This window comes from Merops nubicus, unplaced genomic scaffold (genome assembly GCF_000691845.1).
Source record: "Merops nubicus isolate BGI_N331 unplaced genomic scaffold, ASM69184v1 scaffold23172, whole genome shotgun sequence".
Classification (NCBI taxonomy): domain Eukaryota; kingdom Metazoa; phylum Chordata; class Aves; order Coraciiformes; family Meropidae; genus Merops; species Merops nubicus.
The window spans coordinates 1-15,368 of record NW_008594578.1 but is presented as its reverse complement, the minus strand read 5'-3'; the positions used below and the strand labels follow the sequence as shown (position 1 = coordinate 15,368).

General features: G+C 51.1%; 2 protein-coding genes across 4 annotated transcripts in view; one reads left to right on the top strand and one right to left on the bottom strand.

Annotated features, from left to right (window-relative positions):
* The window catches only part of SLC25A25 (solute carrier family 25 (mitochondrial carrier; phosphate carrier), member 25), a 13,826-nt gene extending 7,275 nt beyond the window's left edge, over positions 1-6,551 (top strand). For 2 of the 3 annotated variants that reach the window (XM_008935832.1, XM_008935833.1), the window contains exons 2-10: positions 1,950-2,076; positions 2,165-2,252; positions 2,990-3,101; positions 3,802-3,960; positions 4,645-4,797; positions 4,916-5,023; positions 5,147-5,314; positions 5,806-5,956; positions 6,367-6,551. In XM_008935832.1, coding sequence (XP_008934080.1) covers positions 1,950-2,076; positions 2,165-2,252; positions 2,990-3,101; positions 3,802-3,960; positions 4,645-4,797; positions 4,916-5,023; positions 5,147-5,314; positions 5,806-5,956; positions 6,367-6,551 — 1,251 coding nt within the window. Of the gene's footprint in view, positions 1-1,949; positions 2,077-2,164; positions 2,253-2,656; positions 2,693-2,989; positions 3,102-3,801; positions 3,961-4,644; positions 4,798-4,915; positions 5,024-5,146; positions 5,315-5,805; positions 5,957-6,366 lie in introns of all 3 variants that reach the window. The other variant, XM_008935831.1, reaches the window with a different exon arrangement.
* Positions 6,552-10,724: 4,173 nt separating this feature from the next.
* LOC103768680 (alpha-1-acid glycoprotein 8-like) lies at positions 10,725-15,279 on the bottom strand (the record flags this gene model as incomplete). Its single annotated transcript, XM_008935834.1, has 5 exons — positions 10,725-10,850; positions 12,576-12,679; positions 13,387-13,497; positions 14,344-14,417; positions 15,137-15,279. Coding segments are annotated over 5 exons (558 nt in total), but the record flags the coding sequence as incomplete, so codon positions are not given.
* Between the last annotated feature and the right edge of the window lie 89 nt (positions 15,280-15,368).

Sequence of the window (15,368 nt, the reverse complement as noted above, 5' to 3'; positions counted from 1 at the left end):
ACAGGAGGTGCTGCGTCAGGCTCTGGGATGTGCAGGGTCCCAGAGCGTGCTCCAGGAAGCTGGGTGGGCTGTGTTGGGGCACACAGGCGGGGCTGCAGCAGGTTCTGGGGTGTGCAGGGTCCCAGAGCGTGCTCCAGGCCCAGTGCTTACACAGGTGACCATAGAAACACGTGGAGCCAGCAGAGCTGCTCGGGACTAGTTCTGCCTGTGGGATTTGCTGCTAAAGGCAAAGAGCTGCAGGCAGACAGCAGTGTCTCTCTGGAGAGCACACTGGCAGCTTGGCTTTCTCACCCCTCACACGTGCTGCAGGTTCCTGTTCGAGAGGCTCGTGGCCTTTCCTGCGCTCTGCTGGAGGAGGAGGAGGGCTGGCAGGGCTGGGCAGCTGCTGCTACCCGCGGGCTCTGACCTCCCCTCACACCTCTCTGCCACGCTTCGGGGTGTGCTGGGGCCAGGAGCAGTTGCACAGTCACATCTCACTTACAGTGCCTCCCAACGATCCTGCCTGTCAGCGGGCTGGGGGTTGCCAGTCGGAGGGAAGCCCTGAGTCAGCTGTTCAGGGCCCGTCTGCTGACACGCCAGGGGTGTTGCTCTATCTTTAGCCTACAAGTTGGATGTGGGGTAATATCTGAACTTTACAACTGTCATATGATAAATGGCAGGTTGAGAATATTGGGCATACCTCATAGGTCAGGGCAGCTGGGATGGCACTTTCTTATTTAGGGTTCATGAAATGATTAGGAATAATTCTCATGGCATTAGGGCTAAAAGTGACAGGACTTGATGAGGCAAGAGAGTGAGCTTTAATAGTGAAGTATTTAGTACTGAAGTCATTTAAAGTGGCATTGAAAGGCTTCAGGCTTATGAAGAGGACTGGTGCTCATAGGCTGTGGAAATATCACAATAAGCTTAAGTTTGCCTCTTACCTTTGAAGCCTAAATATTGAACAAAATATTGGTGAACAGAGGGTTAGCCCAGTGTTTGTTCTCAGCTCAGAGCTTCCTCAACAACCTGCCTGCTTCACAGAAATGTTACAAGAATTAAAACAAAAATTTAGGTGATGCCATAGACTGAATCACACCTCATTGGCATTGCTCACTGATTCGTGTTGAAAAAGACTTACGGGCTGTCAAAGGCAAGTGACTGAACAAGAAGGGGAGTTCAGAACTCCCCCAGCCACATTCTTGCAGCCTGGAGATCACCTCTGCTGTCAACAAGTAGCCACGTGCCCTCAGATAGGACAGTCCATCTGCTATTGCCCCATGCTGGAGGGAGTTAATTAGTCATTTACCTTGTCCTAGATGTCTGGCACAGAGTTTTATCTTGATTTTAGATTTGCCCTACTAAGAACCTTTTCCTGTTCTATGTGCATCTTGTGGAAACTTGTGTAATTAAAGCACATGGCTCCAGGGTGCCTAAACCAGTTCATAGGGGTTTTTATCTTTGGCTGTGTCCACTGGAGCTGGACAGGCTTTTTCTGGTTGGAGTGAGTTATTGCCAGAGGGAGCGTACTTCTCCAAGGACCACAGGAGGCATGAAATTCCTTCTCCTGTTCATGTTTTTTAATTACCTGAAGTTCTGTGATTTCACTTTTTATGCAAATCTGTTGCCTCATACTTAGTTGAGAACTTCTACAGGGGCTTTGTAAGGTGTTAATCAAGATACAGGACTGAGATTAGACACATGATAGCAGCAGAATATCTTTAATAAAAGCATGAGGCATTTCATCTGCATAACTAATTTTGGGAGACAGTTGCCTGGAATCAGGTGACCTTTCCACACTACTGCTCTCCTCAAATTTCTGTGAGGAATTATAACTCTGATGGCTGCTTTCTGAAGGAAGAGTCAAAGCTGTGTAGGAAATGATCTTTAAATAGGGTAGAAGGGGCAGATCTGTCTGAATAAACAAAGGAACTGACAGTTTTTGATTTTTTTTTTTTTTTAAAAAACAGAAAGTTGTGAAGGCTGGAGACAAGGATCTGGATGGACAACTGGATTTTGAGGAGTTTGTTCATTACCTCCAAGATCATGAAAAGAAGCTGAGACTGGTCTTCAAGAGTTTGGATAAGAAGAATGATGGTAAACACCTTTCTCATGGTCATGAATAGATGACTGCACATGTTGGTGTGTTGTACATGTACCTGAGCTCACTGGGTTGTCTTTGCAGGCCGCATTGATGCCCAGGAGATTGTACAGTCTCTGCGAGACCTGGGAGTCAAGATCTCTGAGCAGCAGGCTGAGAAAATACTGAAGAGGTGAGGATTCCACTGGTTCTTCTGTTTTACTGTTGAGAGGGTTAGAAGGAAATGTGAGACATGAAACCCAGCTCTTCCTTCTACCCTGTATATGCTTTCCAGAGACTTCAGCTCCTCCCTTCTTGCCTGTTACTCTTTGTTTTGCGTTGTGGAGAGTTACTGTCAGAATCTCTTATTGTCCTGACCTGTTGTGGGAAGAGCTTGTGCCTGAGCTGCCTTGCACCCTTGTCTGATTGTCCTGCTGCCCTGAGCTTGCTGCTTTGGAGAGGGACTGTGCAGCTGCTCTTTGGAAATGAGGAGTGCTTTATGCATGTGGCACTAACATGTTAACAACCACTTATTTGTGCTGTTTTTTCCTCTCTTTCCTCTGCTACCTTCCCTCTGTCTGTTTGCCTGTGTGTCAGAATAAGGACGGGACACTTCTGGGGTCCTGTCACCTAGTAAGTACTATTTTCCATTCAGTGTCAGTTATGTCCCTGAGTTGGGTAGGAGGGGGTGCAACTACTCCTATGGGTCAGTTAAAGGGGAGAGGGAGGATTGGGAAAAGAGAGCCCACTTCTACCTCTCTGGAGTGTTAGGTGAAGAGATGATTTCCCAGCTTTGTCTCGTCTCTTTACAAGTCTTCTAGTAGTTGCTTTGCAAAGCTTTTTTTGATGTAGGCCTGAATAATCAAAGGGAAGGGGAGGAGGAATTTGTCACCCCGTGGGAGTCTGTACTCATCTAATTATGTCTTTTAGCATGGATAAAAACGGGACAATGACAATTGACTGGAATGAGTGGCGAGACTATCACCTGCTGCACCCAGTGGAGAACATTCCTGAAATCATCCTCTACTGGAAGCACTCCACGGTAGGAAACTGTTCCTCTGATGGGCCTTGGTCTTTCCCCAGCTTCTCGTCAGAGCCCTGACCCCCAGGAGCTGCTATCAGCAGTCCCTATCTTTCTCTTCATGGTTCAATAGCTGCCTTGTAGCCCTAGAATCTAAATTGCTTCCTGTCCTGTTATCTTGCCACCTATCACTGGCACAGGTGATAACAACCACATGTTCTGGGAGAAGATGAGGGTGTTCACTTGGCTTGTACCTGAGAGCTCATACCAGGGCCAGCTCATGCTGGTTCAGGACCTGTTAAGACTAGAAATCAATTTGACAGGCAGCCATCCTTCCTGAAGATATTTCAGTGTGTGAAAATAGCACATAACGAGATTCAACTGGCTGTGAGGTTGGAAGGTTCCAGAGAGGTCCAGCACCATGCAGCTGCCCGCAGTTGGTCATTTTAGTCCTCACTAGGATCCACAGTATTTTAATGCAGACAAATGTTCAGCAGTTGGCAGCTTCTTGGACAGAAGTCTTGGAGTGTGAAGATTCCCCATGTGACGTGCTGTAGCAGTGGCAGTTCTGTGGCCAGGCACAGCAGTTAGTGGCTGTAGATATGCTGCTGCCTTCGAGTGAGCGTATTCAGTACTTCAGCACTTAGCACTGGCAGAGCAATAGAACTTTGGCAAGATCACTAGCTGATGAAACGTTTCTCAACACCTTATATTTTTGCAGATCTTTGATGTAGGAGAGAACTTGACCGTCCCCGATGAGTTCACAGTGGAAGAGAGACAGACTGGGATGTGGTGGAGACACCTGGTTGCAGGTGGAGGTGCAGGTGCCGTGTCCAGAACCTGTACAGCTCCCTTGGACCGCTTGAAAGTGCTCATGCAGGTATGATGGAGCAGTTCCTTTTTGTTTGGATACCCAGGCAGATTCCTTTAATACTCTTGGATGCCTAGGAGATGGTAATGTTGATCAATGCAGCACAGCACAACCTAGTCTTCACTGACTAGAAAAAATACAGAGAATCTTTTGGGAGGTAGATGTGTGAAAATTGTCAATAGTTAGAGAGCTCTGTGGTTCAGAGCACTGGAAAAGCTGGGTTTTGGTGAAACAGGTTCAAGTCTGCTGACCCTGTGAAAGACCCTGGGGCCATTAGAGTTGAAGTGGTTGCTGTGGTCATCTGGCAGAGCTCCTACTCGGTATAAGGATTACCAGTGCTAGAAAGGAGTTGGGGGAAAAAAGCAATTTTTTCTGCTTTGTCACTGTAGTTGCTCTTGAGCCAGCTGAGAATCTTACCCTGGGCAGCTGACCCTGTGCCAGGTATGGGAGTTGCCTGTTGAGCCTTCCCTCACATTCCAGAGGGAGATATTGATTAAGTTCATTAGTTAACACTAGACTTCGCAAAAACAGAAAAGCAGCTTGCTGTCCATTGTAGAAGTTGTCTGGAAGGGATTAAAGCCTTGGCAAATCTCTGGGTAAATAAAAAAAGTGCCCTTTTGTCCCTGGATTACGGAAAAAGCCGTGGCAGTGGCGTCATCAGGGCTGGAGCTGATCCAGGCTCTCCCCCTCCAGGTCCATGCCTCCCGCAGCAACAACATGTGCATCGTTGGCGGTTTCACTCAGATGATCCGAGAGGGTGGCACAAGGTCCCTGTGGAGAGGGAATGGCATCAACGTGCTGAAGATTGCACCAGAATCTGCCATTAAGTTTATGGCCTATGAGCAGGTGAGTGAAAGGGCACGGGCAAGTCTGGCTGCAGAAGGACGAGCTGGGGGGGGTGGGGGAAAAACCCAGATGGCTGAGAAAAGGGAGTGAGCTTCAGTGTCTGTTGTGGCTTCTGCAGATCAAGCGGTTCATTGGCACTGACCAGGAGATGCTGAGGATCCACGAGCGGCTGCTGGCGGGTTCTCTGGCAGGGGCCATTGCACAGAGCAGCATCTACCCCATGGAGGTGAGCCTGGGGCTGAAGGTCCTGCTGTAGTCCTGGTCATCATGCTCTTGATGACGTTGTCTGTACGTTCTTCTCCTGTCGATTCCCCTGTAGACCTTGATGGTGTTTGTTCTGGTCTCCTAGGTTCTGAAAACACGGATGGCTCTGAGGAAGACGGGACAATATTCAGGCATGTTGGATTGTGCCAAAAACATCCTTTCAAAGGAAGGAGTGGCTGCCTTCTACAAAGGCTACATCCCCAACATGCTAGGAATCATTCCATATGCTGGTATTGACCTGGCAGTCTATGAGGTATGAAGCCTTCTACCTGTTTGTGTTGGGTCTGGCTGAAATAGAGTTAAATTTCCCCAGCCAGTGTTCACCCATCGCACTGTTGTGAGGCTGTGCTGCTTGTGTAGCTCTGTCACTGTCAGACCTGTCAGGTACTACAGGAGTTTAAGTGACTTATCAGAGCTTTCCAAATCAGCTTTATGGGACACAAATGGATTTTTAACCAAAGAAGCCTAAAAGAGAATCCAATACAATGATTCTCCTTTCCTATTCAAGATCATACATGGTCTCTTGGTTTTGTTTGGCTTTTTTTGTTTTTTAATGAGATAATTACATCAGAAAATTAAAGGTATTTCCCTCGGGCGCTACAGTATCAGTAACTCAAAGATCTGAGAAGCCTGGTGCTTCTGGCTCAGTTTGCACGTAGCTTTCTGGGCCTTTACGCTTGATCTTTTATGTAACGTGATACTCTTTTGATTGCTTTTTGCTGACATCTGGCTTGTTCCTTCCAGACATTAAAAAATACCTGGCTGCAACGCTATGCTGTCAACAGTGCTGACCCCGGGGTCTTTGTTCTGCTGGCTTGTGGCACCATCTCCAGTACCTGTGGACAGCTTGCCAGTTACCCGCTGGCTCTTGTGAGGACGCGCATGCAGGCCCAAGGTGAGAGCTCCAGGGGAGGGTGGGAACTCCTGTCATGGTCCCTGAGCAGGGCAAAGGTCCTCTTGTGAAAACACTGCCACAGGGGCTGTCACTGAGCAGCGGGCTGTTGGCCGTGCTGCAGGACACTGGACTTTGTGCTGCCATCTCAGCACCTCCAGGACAGAGGTCCTGTTTTGCTCAGGTCAGAGTTTTGGGCTAAGGGTGTCTGCAGAGCAGTTTGGGAGAGTGGCTGCGTTGGCCCCACGGCCGTGGCTTGCTGGGGAGTTAGATGCTGTCCTCCAGGAAGCACCTTTGCTCTGTGAACATCCACGGGAGGCACATGAGTCAGAACTGCTCTGTGGAGCAGGGGTGACCTCGAGGTGTTTTCACCACCTGGGCTGCATTACTCATCGTGGCTTTTCCTCTTGCAGCTTCAGTGGAGGGTGCTCCCGAAGTGACAATGAGGGGACTGTTTAAACACATTCTGAAGACAGAGGGAGCATTTGGTCTGTACCGGGGCCTGGCACCAAACTTCATGAAGGTGATCCCAGCTGTCAGCATCAGCTACGTGGTGTATGAAAACTTGAAGATGACGCTGGGCGTGGAGTCACGGTGACCAGGAGATGCTGAGGACTTTGAACTCTGAAATCTTGGGGTGCAATCCCAAGATGTGTAGCCATCTCTCATTCTGTGAATGTGTCGACACTAAGCTGACTAAACAAAGCTGTGAAATCTCAGATAGTTTGTGAGTCAGTAAGGGGGAGGGGAGGACCTGGTGTCCGTTGCCATCTTGCTACTCAGAGCTCCACATAAACCATTGCGTGGTCCTTTTTGTTGGGCCTTTTGGGAGACCAGGAGATGAACTCCTGGGAGAACCTGAAGGAGGGAGTTGCTGAGGTCAGTTCTCAGCAGAGTAGCAGAGGTTTGGGTAACAGGTCTGCTCTCAGCGTGCTGCACGTCCAGAGCCGTTTGCCTGTGGACGGGCACCTTCTGACTTGCTGAAAGAGCTTCTTTTTCCATTCAGAGAGTTTTATTCCATTCAGTTATTTAACTTCCTACCCGTTGTTAAAATTTGTACAAACCTTGTGTAGGAGCTGCTGCCACACCAGGCTTGTTGTTATGTTTACATATATTCCTTTGGGTAGGAGATGTTCATGTTCTGCTTCCAAGACTTGACATGACATGTAACTTCAAACTATTCTGGTTTTGAGGGCTGGCGAGCAGTGGTTTATTCAGACAGGCTGAAGGTTACTTAGGCCAGCCTGATGAAGAATTAGCATTATTTATTTTTTATAGATTTAAGTGTGTCTCATAAATCCACTAACAAGATGCACTTAACTAACCGAAGCAGCAGACTAGAGCCTGCATGCCTGTATCCTTTGCATGCCGGATTGGCTTGTCTTATACTCAGCAGGGGCTTGGAAAGGGCAAGGCAGGAGAGCCCTGGAGGGCCTGGCACCTTGATGCACTTGATGCATGGCTTTAGTTGAACAAAAGACAACATTTCACAGCTCCTGTGCAGTTGTGTGCCCAGCACAACACGAGAGCCCCTGTGCAGCGTTGCATGGACCTCTGAATTCCATCCTGCCTGTGCCACGGGTAGCTGGTGGACCTTGTCCAAGCCCCGTGCCTACGCTGCTATCTGTCTCTTTAGACCTCATAGATTGATGTTCAGGTTTGCATTAGCAAAGTCCCCGAGCTGGGAGCGTGGCTGCTGTGGGCAGGGGTGCTAGGGAGAGGGGCTGGTTGTCACTGGGAGAGGTGAGCTTTCAGTCCTGCAGACGTGCTTGCTTTTCTTTCAAAGGGTGCTTTTCATAAGGCTAAGGGAAAGACGTGGCTTTAAAATTTCTCTGACTGCATTATGGGCTATTTTAGTTGATAGGATCTGGCTTTTGAGGCCCGGGAGATCCTCATCTAACTTCTCATTTTGGGCAATATGGACCAGCGTTGCATTCCACTGTTTTACTGCTTAAAGCATATTTATTTTGTATTTATTTGAACAGAGTTATGTCAGACTATTTTTATAGACTTGTTTAAATATTGTTACTGTGCTTGTATTTCTCCTGTCCTAAAAAAGTTCTGTTTGTTCTCTCATATGGTGCAGCTGAGTCGTGAGGAGGGACGTGTGTGCCTTCCCCGTGGGGCTCGAGCTGCCTTTCCCATGTCTGGGGTTGTTGCTGGAGAACCTCAGCCCAGAGAAATTCTGTAGCAGGAAGCCATAGGAGAGCAGGGAGCTGGTGGGGAAGCAGACCCTTGGGAGCAGGGGAGAGGGAGAGCTGCCAGGCTCACCTGGTTTTGGAATTGCCTGGGTGCAGGGCTGAAGGGCTTTCAGGTGGATGGCTGGAGTTGGGAGGTTGAAGGTCTGTGTATGTTGCATGTCACAACAGCTAGTTGAGAATGATCTTGGGGAGTCTTTAGGAAAGAGGGAAGGGAGAGATCTCAGGGTCTAAAGAAAAGACAAGCTTCCAGAGAGATGGAAGGAAACTTGCACTTGGACACAAGCTGCTGCAGTTGTTCTTTGAGGCTGAGTTGGCAGCTCCTGCTGCTGAGCCAGTGCCCTCCACGTGTAAACGGGCATGGGGGAGGTGTGGGTGAGAAACCAGAAAGGGGTTTGGTAGTGCTCAGCACCTGCCATTTTGCTGATGGATTTTGGTGGTTCATGGGGAGTCTTCCTCATGAGGCTCTGCCTTGGCTATCCAGTCCTGTCAGTAATTAACCACATGGAAATTGAACTGGTCTGGATTACTGATCTGTTTGTCTTTCTTCCCCCACCCTCCCACCCCTGTCCTCCTGTCACAAATTCTGCAGTGGCTCCTTCCTACCAGTGTGGCCTAATGGGAATATGAATATCAGAATGCAAAAACCAATGCAAAATGACAACCATCTTTGTAGCTGTAACCACAAAATTGTTAGAATGCAAATCTAACTCAGATTCTTCATGTAGGGAACAGTCTGCTAATAAAGGTCTGTTAAAGAGATGCCACATGTCTGTGTCTTGCTTGGTATGGTTCATGGGTGCTGTTTGTGGCCAGACCCTTCCTGGGATGATTCTCACCAAGGACACTGACGATGAGAAGGATTCTCCTTACAAGGACCTGGGAGAGCAGAATTCTTCTTAAAGGCAATCCAGCAAAGCTGGGAGCAAGGCTGATGGTGGCAGTGAGGAGCTGGGGATGTTCAGGTTCTGTTAACCTGCCTGAGTGGTGCTGGGCTTTGCTCCTCTGTGTAGTACCTGTAACTCTGGAAACTACAGCTCAGTTACACCTCAAAGGAACCTGGCTTGCAGGGCTTTCAAAATAAAGGCTTTGTACAATTTGTTTTCCTTAAATAAAAACCTGACCAGGAGCTATCCTTGAAGGTCGTTCAGGAGCCAGGGTAGCACAAGCAGCCTTATTTTGGGGAACAAAACTTGCCGCGGGGCCCGGCCTGGGTTTGTTGGTTCCTTACGTCCCTCGACTGCAATTCAAGGCTTTTATTCAGCTATAAATCCACCCGGAGTCTGGCTCTGTGTAATCTGAGCCGCTGCTCCCCAGCGGTGTCAGCCTCGGTCAGCTGAGACGCTGCTCGGGCAGGCTCAGGGCTGCTGGCACCGTCCCCGCTGCCTCCCCCCCCCCTTTTGCTCTGGGCGTTATCTTCGGTGGCACACGCCGATGGAGAGGTCTGAGGCAAGGGCTGGCCACCTACCTGTGCCCTCTGAGCAGGAGGGAAGCGGTGGCTGTACCGCACCTTGTAAAATCCTTTGTTCAGGGATGGGGCCAAAGGCTCAACTCTGGAGAGCTGCACAGGGACCGGCACCCTGGTGCTGCAGAGGGAGGAGCAGGGCTCCCCCCGTCCTCTCTTCACTCTGGCTTTTCTCTTCTGCCTTTTTAAGGAAGAGAGATATTTTCAGTGCTTAATTACTAGGTTAGAGCTGACTGAATTGCTCTCCAGGCACGCAGGAAAACAGTCTCTTTATAACTCCACCCCTCTGTGTGGAGCACAGTGACTGACGGTGCTTCCCTCCCCTTGGGGCTGGGGGTGGGAGAAGGGCTGTGGGAGGTGCCCAAGGAGTGCAGGGGTGTTCTGGAGGCACCGAGAGCAACGTGGATCTTGGCACCTGAATCTTCTCACCTCAGGGATGCCAAGGTCATTGGGAAAGGAGGAAACATTGCCTTTTTCTCGGAGGAAGTAAAAATCCAGCCTGGGTTGGGTGAGCACCCCCTCCCTCTCCGGCAGGAGGGTGATTTGTCAGTGTTGTCACACTGCATTGCACACCTCGCTGTGGCTGAACGTCACCGGGGAGCTCCTGCCTGCTCCAAAGGGCTTGGGCAGGAACATCTGCCCCCGCTGGGCTACAGCTGGCACTCAGGCTGCTCTCACCAGAACTGGGTGTTGCTAGCTGAGCACCCTCTTCCTCTCTGCCTGTGGAATTAAAGAGAAATTTCTAGCTGAGCACCCTCTTCCTCTCTGCCTGTGGAGTTAAAGAGAAATTTCTAGCTTTCTGGATGCCCCAGTTCCTCATCAAATGCCTGGCCCACTCATTTAAAACAGTTAATGGTTGCCCTCTCCTGGTTAGCCTCCATTACTGCTCCATTCAAGCACTGCCTGTTCCTTCCAGCCTGGTGTGAGTCGGCGCTGAGGGAACTTCCACGTGTCCCCTTGTCCCACATCCCTCCCGGCTCCATGACACACGAGGTGAATGGGGCGTTCAGGTTCTTTTTGGATGCCTCCCTTTGGATCTCTGCAGCACCCCTGCTCTCCAACAGCTCGGCAACAACACGTGTGGAGTTTGAGCAAGACATTTATTGCCTCAGGTGGGGTTTGCTGCCCGTGGTCCCAGGGTGGGGGTGCCCGGGGGAGGTGATGCCGTGACTGCAGCCTCAGGCTCCGGGCATGGGCTGTTTCCTTTCTCAACTTCTTTCTCTTCACACAGCTCCTTCCAAAACAACGACAGCATAAATGGAAGTGTCAGTGCACCAGCAGGAGAGAATTTACTGAAGAAGAGTGCATTTTTCTTTTCCTTTTAATCAGATTATGAGTCTAAGAGGCCCTAGAGAAGCGACGGGCTTCCCCACACTGCCCTGGGCACAGACGCTGGGTGTGGAGCTGCTGGTGTTCTGCCTGTGCTATGAAGAGGAACCCAGGTTTTGGGGCAAAGCTGTGACACGGTGGGAGGTCAGTAAGAGAATGAAAGGGGGATTTAGACTTTTTGAGAAATCAGTAAAAAGCTCCTGCTACCCAGTCACCTGGAATTAGTGTGGTTTAAGTTCTGCTGATGCCTCAGGCTGACGCAGGGGTATGTGAGCCTCTGCACTGGTGCCTGCTCACATCCAGCTCTTTCAGCCTGATGACAAAAATCCCCAAAATCTTTTCTGTATTTGTTTAATCCATTTCATTTTACTCCTCAGATGCAATGTCCAGCCTCTCAGCTGAGCCCAAAACCCTTCTCTGCTAACAGCCATTGCACCAGGGCTTGTAAGGACACATAATTTTGGCTAATTCTACTCTTGGCTTTCTCTGAACATGATTTGTCTTACCCAAATTTAAATGTGAGCCAGCTGTTAATTTGGGGGGGGGCTGAGCCCTGCCTGTTGTCTTAACAGGGAAAGGAGACCTGCCCCTGCTCCTGCCCCACCACGAGGGTCTCAGCCTGTGCCTGTGTCCCTGTCCCCAGTGCCTCTGAACCTGAACCTGGGGGGGGATAGGTCTAAAAGAAACATTTTGAGGCTGGGGGTTATCAGGGGCTACATCAGGTTCAGTCTGGAAGCTCAGGGGCTTTTGGGCACTGCTGGAAGCTCAGAGTCTCCTGCCTTGGACAAGCAGATAGCCAGGACAGGGAAAGGTAAGGTGTTTTTCCACCCCTCACTTCACAAAAAAGATCCTCATCAAGCTGACTTGGGGACTGAGTCATGTGCAGGATAAAAATGTCCTAAATCAGGTGGCAGAGGTTAGGGCTAGGGCTAGTTTGGAAAAACTGAGGGAAGAAGTCTGGTTTTGTGGGATTGGATGGTGTTGCCTTTTTCCTGATGTCCCACGGGACCAGAAGCTCAGGGCTGGACCCCAACCCAACAGGCCTGTGTGCTGGAGCCCCACGCTGGGGCAGGAGGACTGGCTTGTGCAATCCTCCTGAAGCCCATTTACAGTGAGCCAGGCAGTGAACACACACGTCACGCAGCACCTCGAGGTGCTGGAAAAGCAAATCCCAGCCTAAAACAACCTGAGGTTTTTAGGGGTTTCCATGGTTGTGCCTTTGGCTGAAGTGGGGCCATGCAGTGCCCTAGGGCACCACCCCACCTGCCCCTTGCTGCAGCCTCTGTATTTCAACACATTCCTGAATTTCAGGGTAAAATCAGGGATTTCAGGACAAAAAATCCCATCCTTTAGTTCTCTCTCCCCTGGCAGGGGTGGCAGTGACCAGGTTTCCCACTGGAGATGCTCGAGCCCTGGCACTTGCTCTGGGGAATCATGTCCCTGCAGGAGGGGTGTTCTAAACCACTGTCCCTGTCAAACCACACCTGTGTTTAGCCCCTAAACCATTTCCACCACCTTGGAAATCTCTCTCCAAGAGCACACTTGGGTGGCTGGAGCTATGGCCCGGGGCCTGGCACCCCTGCCAGTGGTGTGGCTGCGGGGGCGCTTGACGCCCCACCCAGCCACGGACCCTTTTCCAGGGGGCGTACACGATCCCCGCTGTGCTCAGCCCCAGCCCCTTGGCATGGTGCTCAAATTCCTCCCGCTGGGCTCTGCTCTCACTCAGGTTTCGGGCTGGAAAAGAAGGAGAAGCATTTGTTAGGTGTGAAATAGGGACCAGCAGCCTTGGCAGAGCCCTTGCTGTGTCTCTCTCAGGGTCTCTCACTCCCATGGGGAATACACCTGAGCAAAACCAGCCTTGGCCATCAGTTTTGTTTAACCCTCTCCTCAGTCAGGTCCTGTCTGCTTGGAGGGGGTGTGAGACAGTCTGAAGCTCCAGGGGCGTTGGGAGGGGCCAAGGCTGAGTATAGGGGCTGTTTTCTGTAACTGTGTTTAAACTCTCTTAGGCAACTGCTCTGCAGCTTCAAGGGCAGTGGGAAGCCTCACCTAAAGTGCTGCTTTGTGGGCTTGTGGGTAGATCTGATCGGCTTTGCCTGTCCTGCAGAGCCACGTGCTCTGCCCTGGGAGGTAAGCACTGAAAAACCATGGTTGGCTTGAAAATACTGAGATTTTAGAATGATATCGATGCTGAATTGTGTTTGCTTCCTGTTCTTTGAGTATTTGTGGCGCAAGTGGGTTTTGTCTTTAACCTGCTCTTTCTGCTCTGCCAAGAGCTTGAGGTTTTAATGTGGGATTTGTAAATACTCCTGTGACCCCTGGCGTGGCGTCTCAGGAAAATCACTGACTGTTGGTGCAACCAAGCTGCTGCATGGGGTTAGCTGATAAGTTCATGTGTGTGCCCCACGATAGCTTTAGGTTATTTTAGGGTGGAGTTTGCCTACCGTAGAGATACAGTCCCAAATACATCCTCTCCCTCTGCAGCTGGTACTGGATGAGTAAAACGTCTTCAGAGCTGAGGTTCATCAGCATCCCCACGGTTTGCTGGGTCTTGGCTTTGAGAGAACAGAGTCAGGGAACAGCCACAAGAGTCAGATTTTTCAGTGCTGCAGCAGCAGCAAACCACAGCTCATGTGTGGGCGATGCAGGCAGACCCCGGGGTTCCAGCCTGGAGCAGCAGGGGAGGAGTGATGTCCTGACACAGGGGGAGTTGTTTGGCTCTTCGTTTACTTGGACTGTATTTCTTAAGTGTGGGCCCGGGGTGTGAAGGAGCCAAAGTCACCCAGCTCCCACCCTGTCACCACAGCGTGCTGGATGCTGTGGCTCGCTGGTGCTCAGGGGTCTGCCCAGCCCCACAGCTTGGGGGGGGGCTGCAAAAATGGGGAGAAACTGTCCCCTGCTTGCAGGATGCTGTCTTGGCTGGGTCAAACTGTACCTCGCAGGGTTGCAATTCCCACCCCAAACGCTCACCCCATTTCCTCAGGGAGGAGGAAGCAATTCAGAACACAAGGCTTCGTTAATTAGCTGAAACCTGCCCTGAATGTTCCTTTCCTTCCCACCCTCCTCACTGAGGGATTGTGAAATAACTGTGCAATAACTTCCCAAGTGGAGCAGTCTTCTCCTGCGGGGATGGGGCAGGTTGGCTCCGTGCTCCTGGCATGACATTGCTCTGTAGGTATTCGTGTGGTTTGATGGTGGGGCTGAAATCCCCAGTGTGACCCTGGGTGCCCCTGGCCCTGGGGAACTGTTTGGAATCCATGGAGGCATTAAACAGAGAAAATAACCAGGGAGTAGAATACATCAGAGGATGCAACATGGACACGGGCCCTTTGTGTGTGTCAGCCCACCCAAAATCAGAGTGGGTGATGACCCCACTGGCTGTGCCCACCCACACTGCTCACCGTGCTTCACCAGCGTGGGGTTACCAGCAGCCACCTCAAAGTAGGTGGAGTTGTTGGTGAGACATTGGTCCCCCCTGGAAAAAGAGAGACAGGAAGGAGTGACATGAGAAGGAGAGTGGAGACCCCAGCTGTGGGCTGGAAAGGACCAGCAAAGCCCCAGCCCTGGCCCTGGCACTGCATGGGGCATGTGCCCCCAGCTGTGGGCTGGGAACCCGGCCCTGCCAGCTCCTCCCCAGGGTTAGCTGCTCTCACTGTTAAAATTAAGCCATTTCTCCCATGCATTTGTCTGACCTCCACCTGCAGCTCGTGATCTCAGCCCAGCCCTTGTCCCAGCTCCTTGGTGGTGAGACTTTTCCACCCCAAAATAACTGAAACTGTAAAGAGCTGCCTGTGTTGGCCCAGGAAAATTCATCCCCCTAAAGTCTGACCCTGGGAGGGAAACAGCTTTTGGTGCCTGGCAGAGCTGGCAGCTGCAGTGCAGGGACCTCTGGAAAGGGCTGCTCCTGCAGAGAGGTCTTCTCCTTGCCCATGTCCTGCAGCATCCATGCCAGCAGAGCCTGGTGCCTGCAAGCCCTCTGCACCCTGCAAAACTTGCCTAAACCTGGGGGCTGTTGAAATAGATAACAAAAAGAACAGATGAGGAAGAGAGAGGAGGGGAGAATATGCACAGAGCAGCCAGGAGAGGTTCTTCTTGGGAAGAGCAGTCTGAAACCCTGCTTGTCTCCTGTGCTGACAGGGCTGCAGGGGCTGGGGGGAGGTGGGCTGGGGCAGAGACCCAAGGGCTGCATCTTACACGGCCACACGCTGGGTGATGAGCAGCTCCTGCCCCCCGCCCTGGGGCTCCACGAGGAGGTGGCCGTGGTCGATGAGCAGCAGCTCCAGGACGTGCTGGGGGAACTGGGCGGCCCCAGCCACGTACAGCCAGGTCCCCAGCAGCTGGCAGGAGAGAGGGAGGGGGCAGCGAGAGCTGTGGGGTGCACGAGGGGCGGCTCTGGGGGAGAGATTCCCACCCTCCCTGGGGCAGT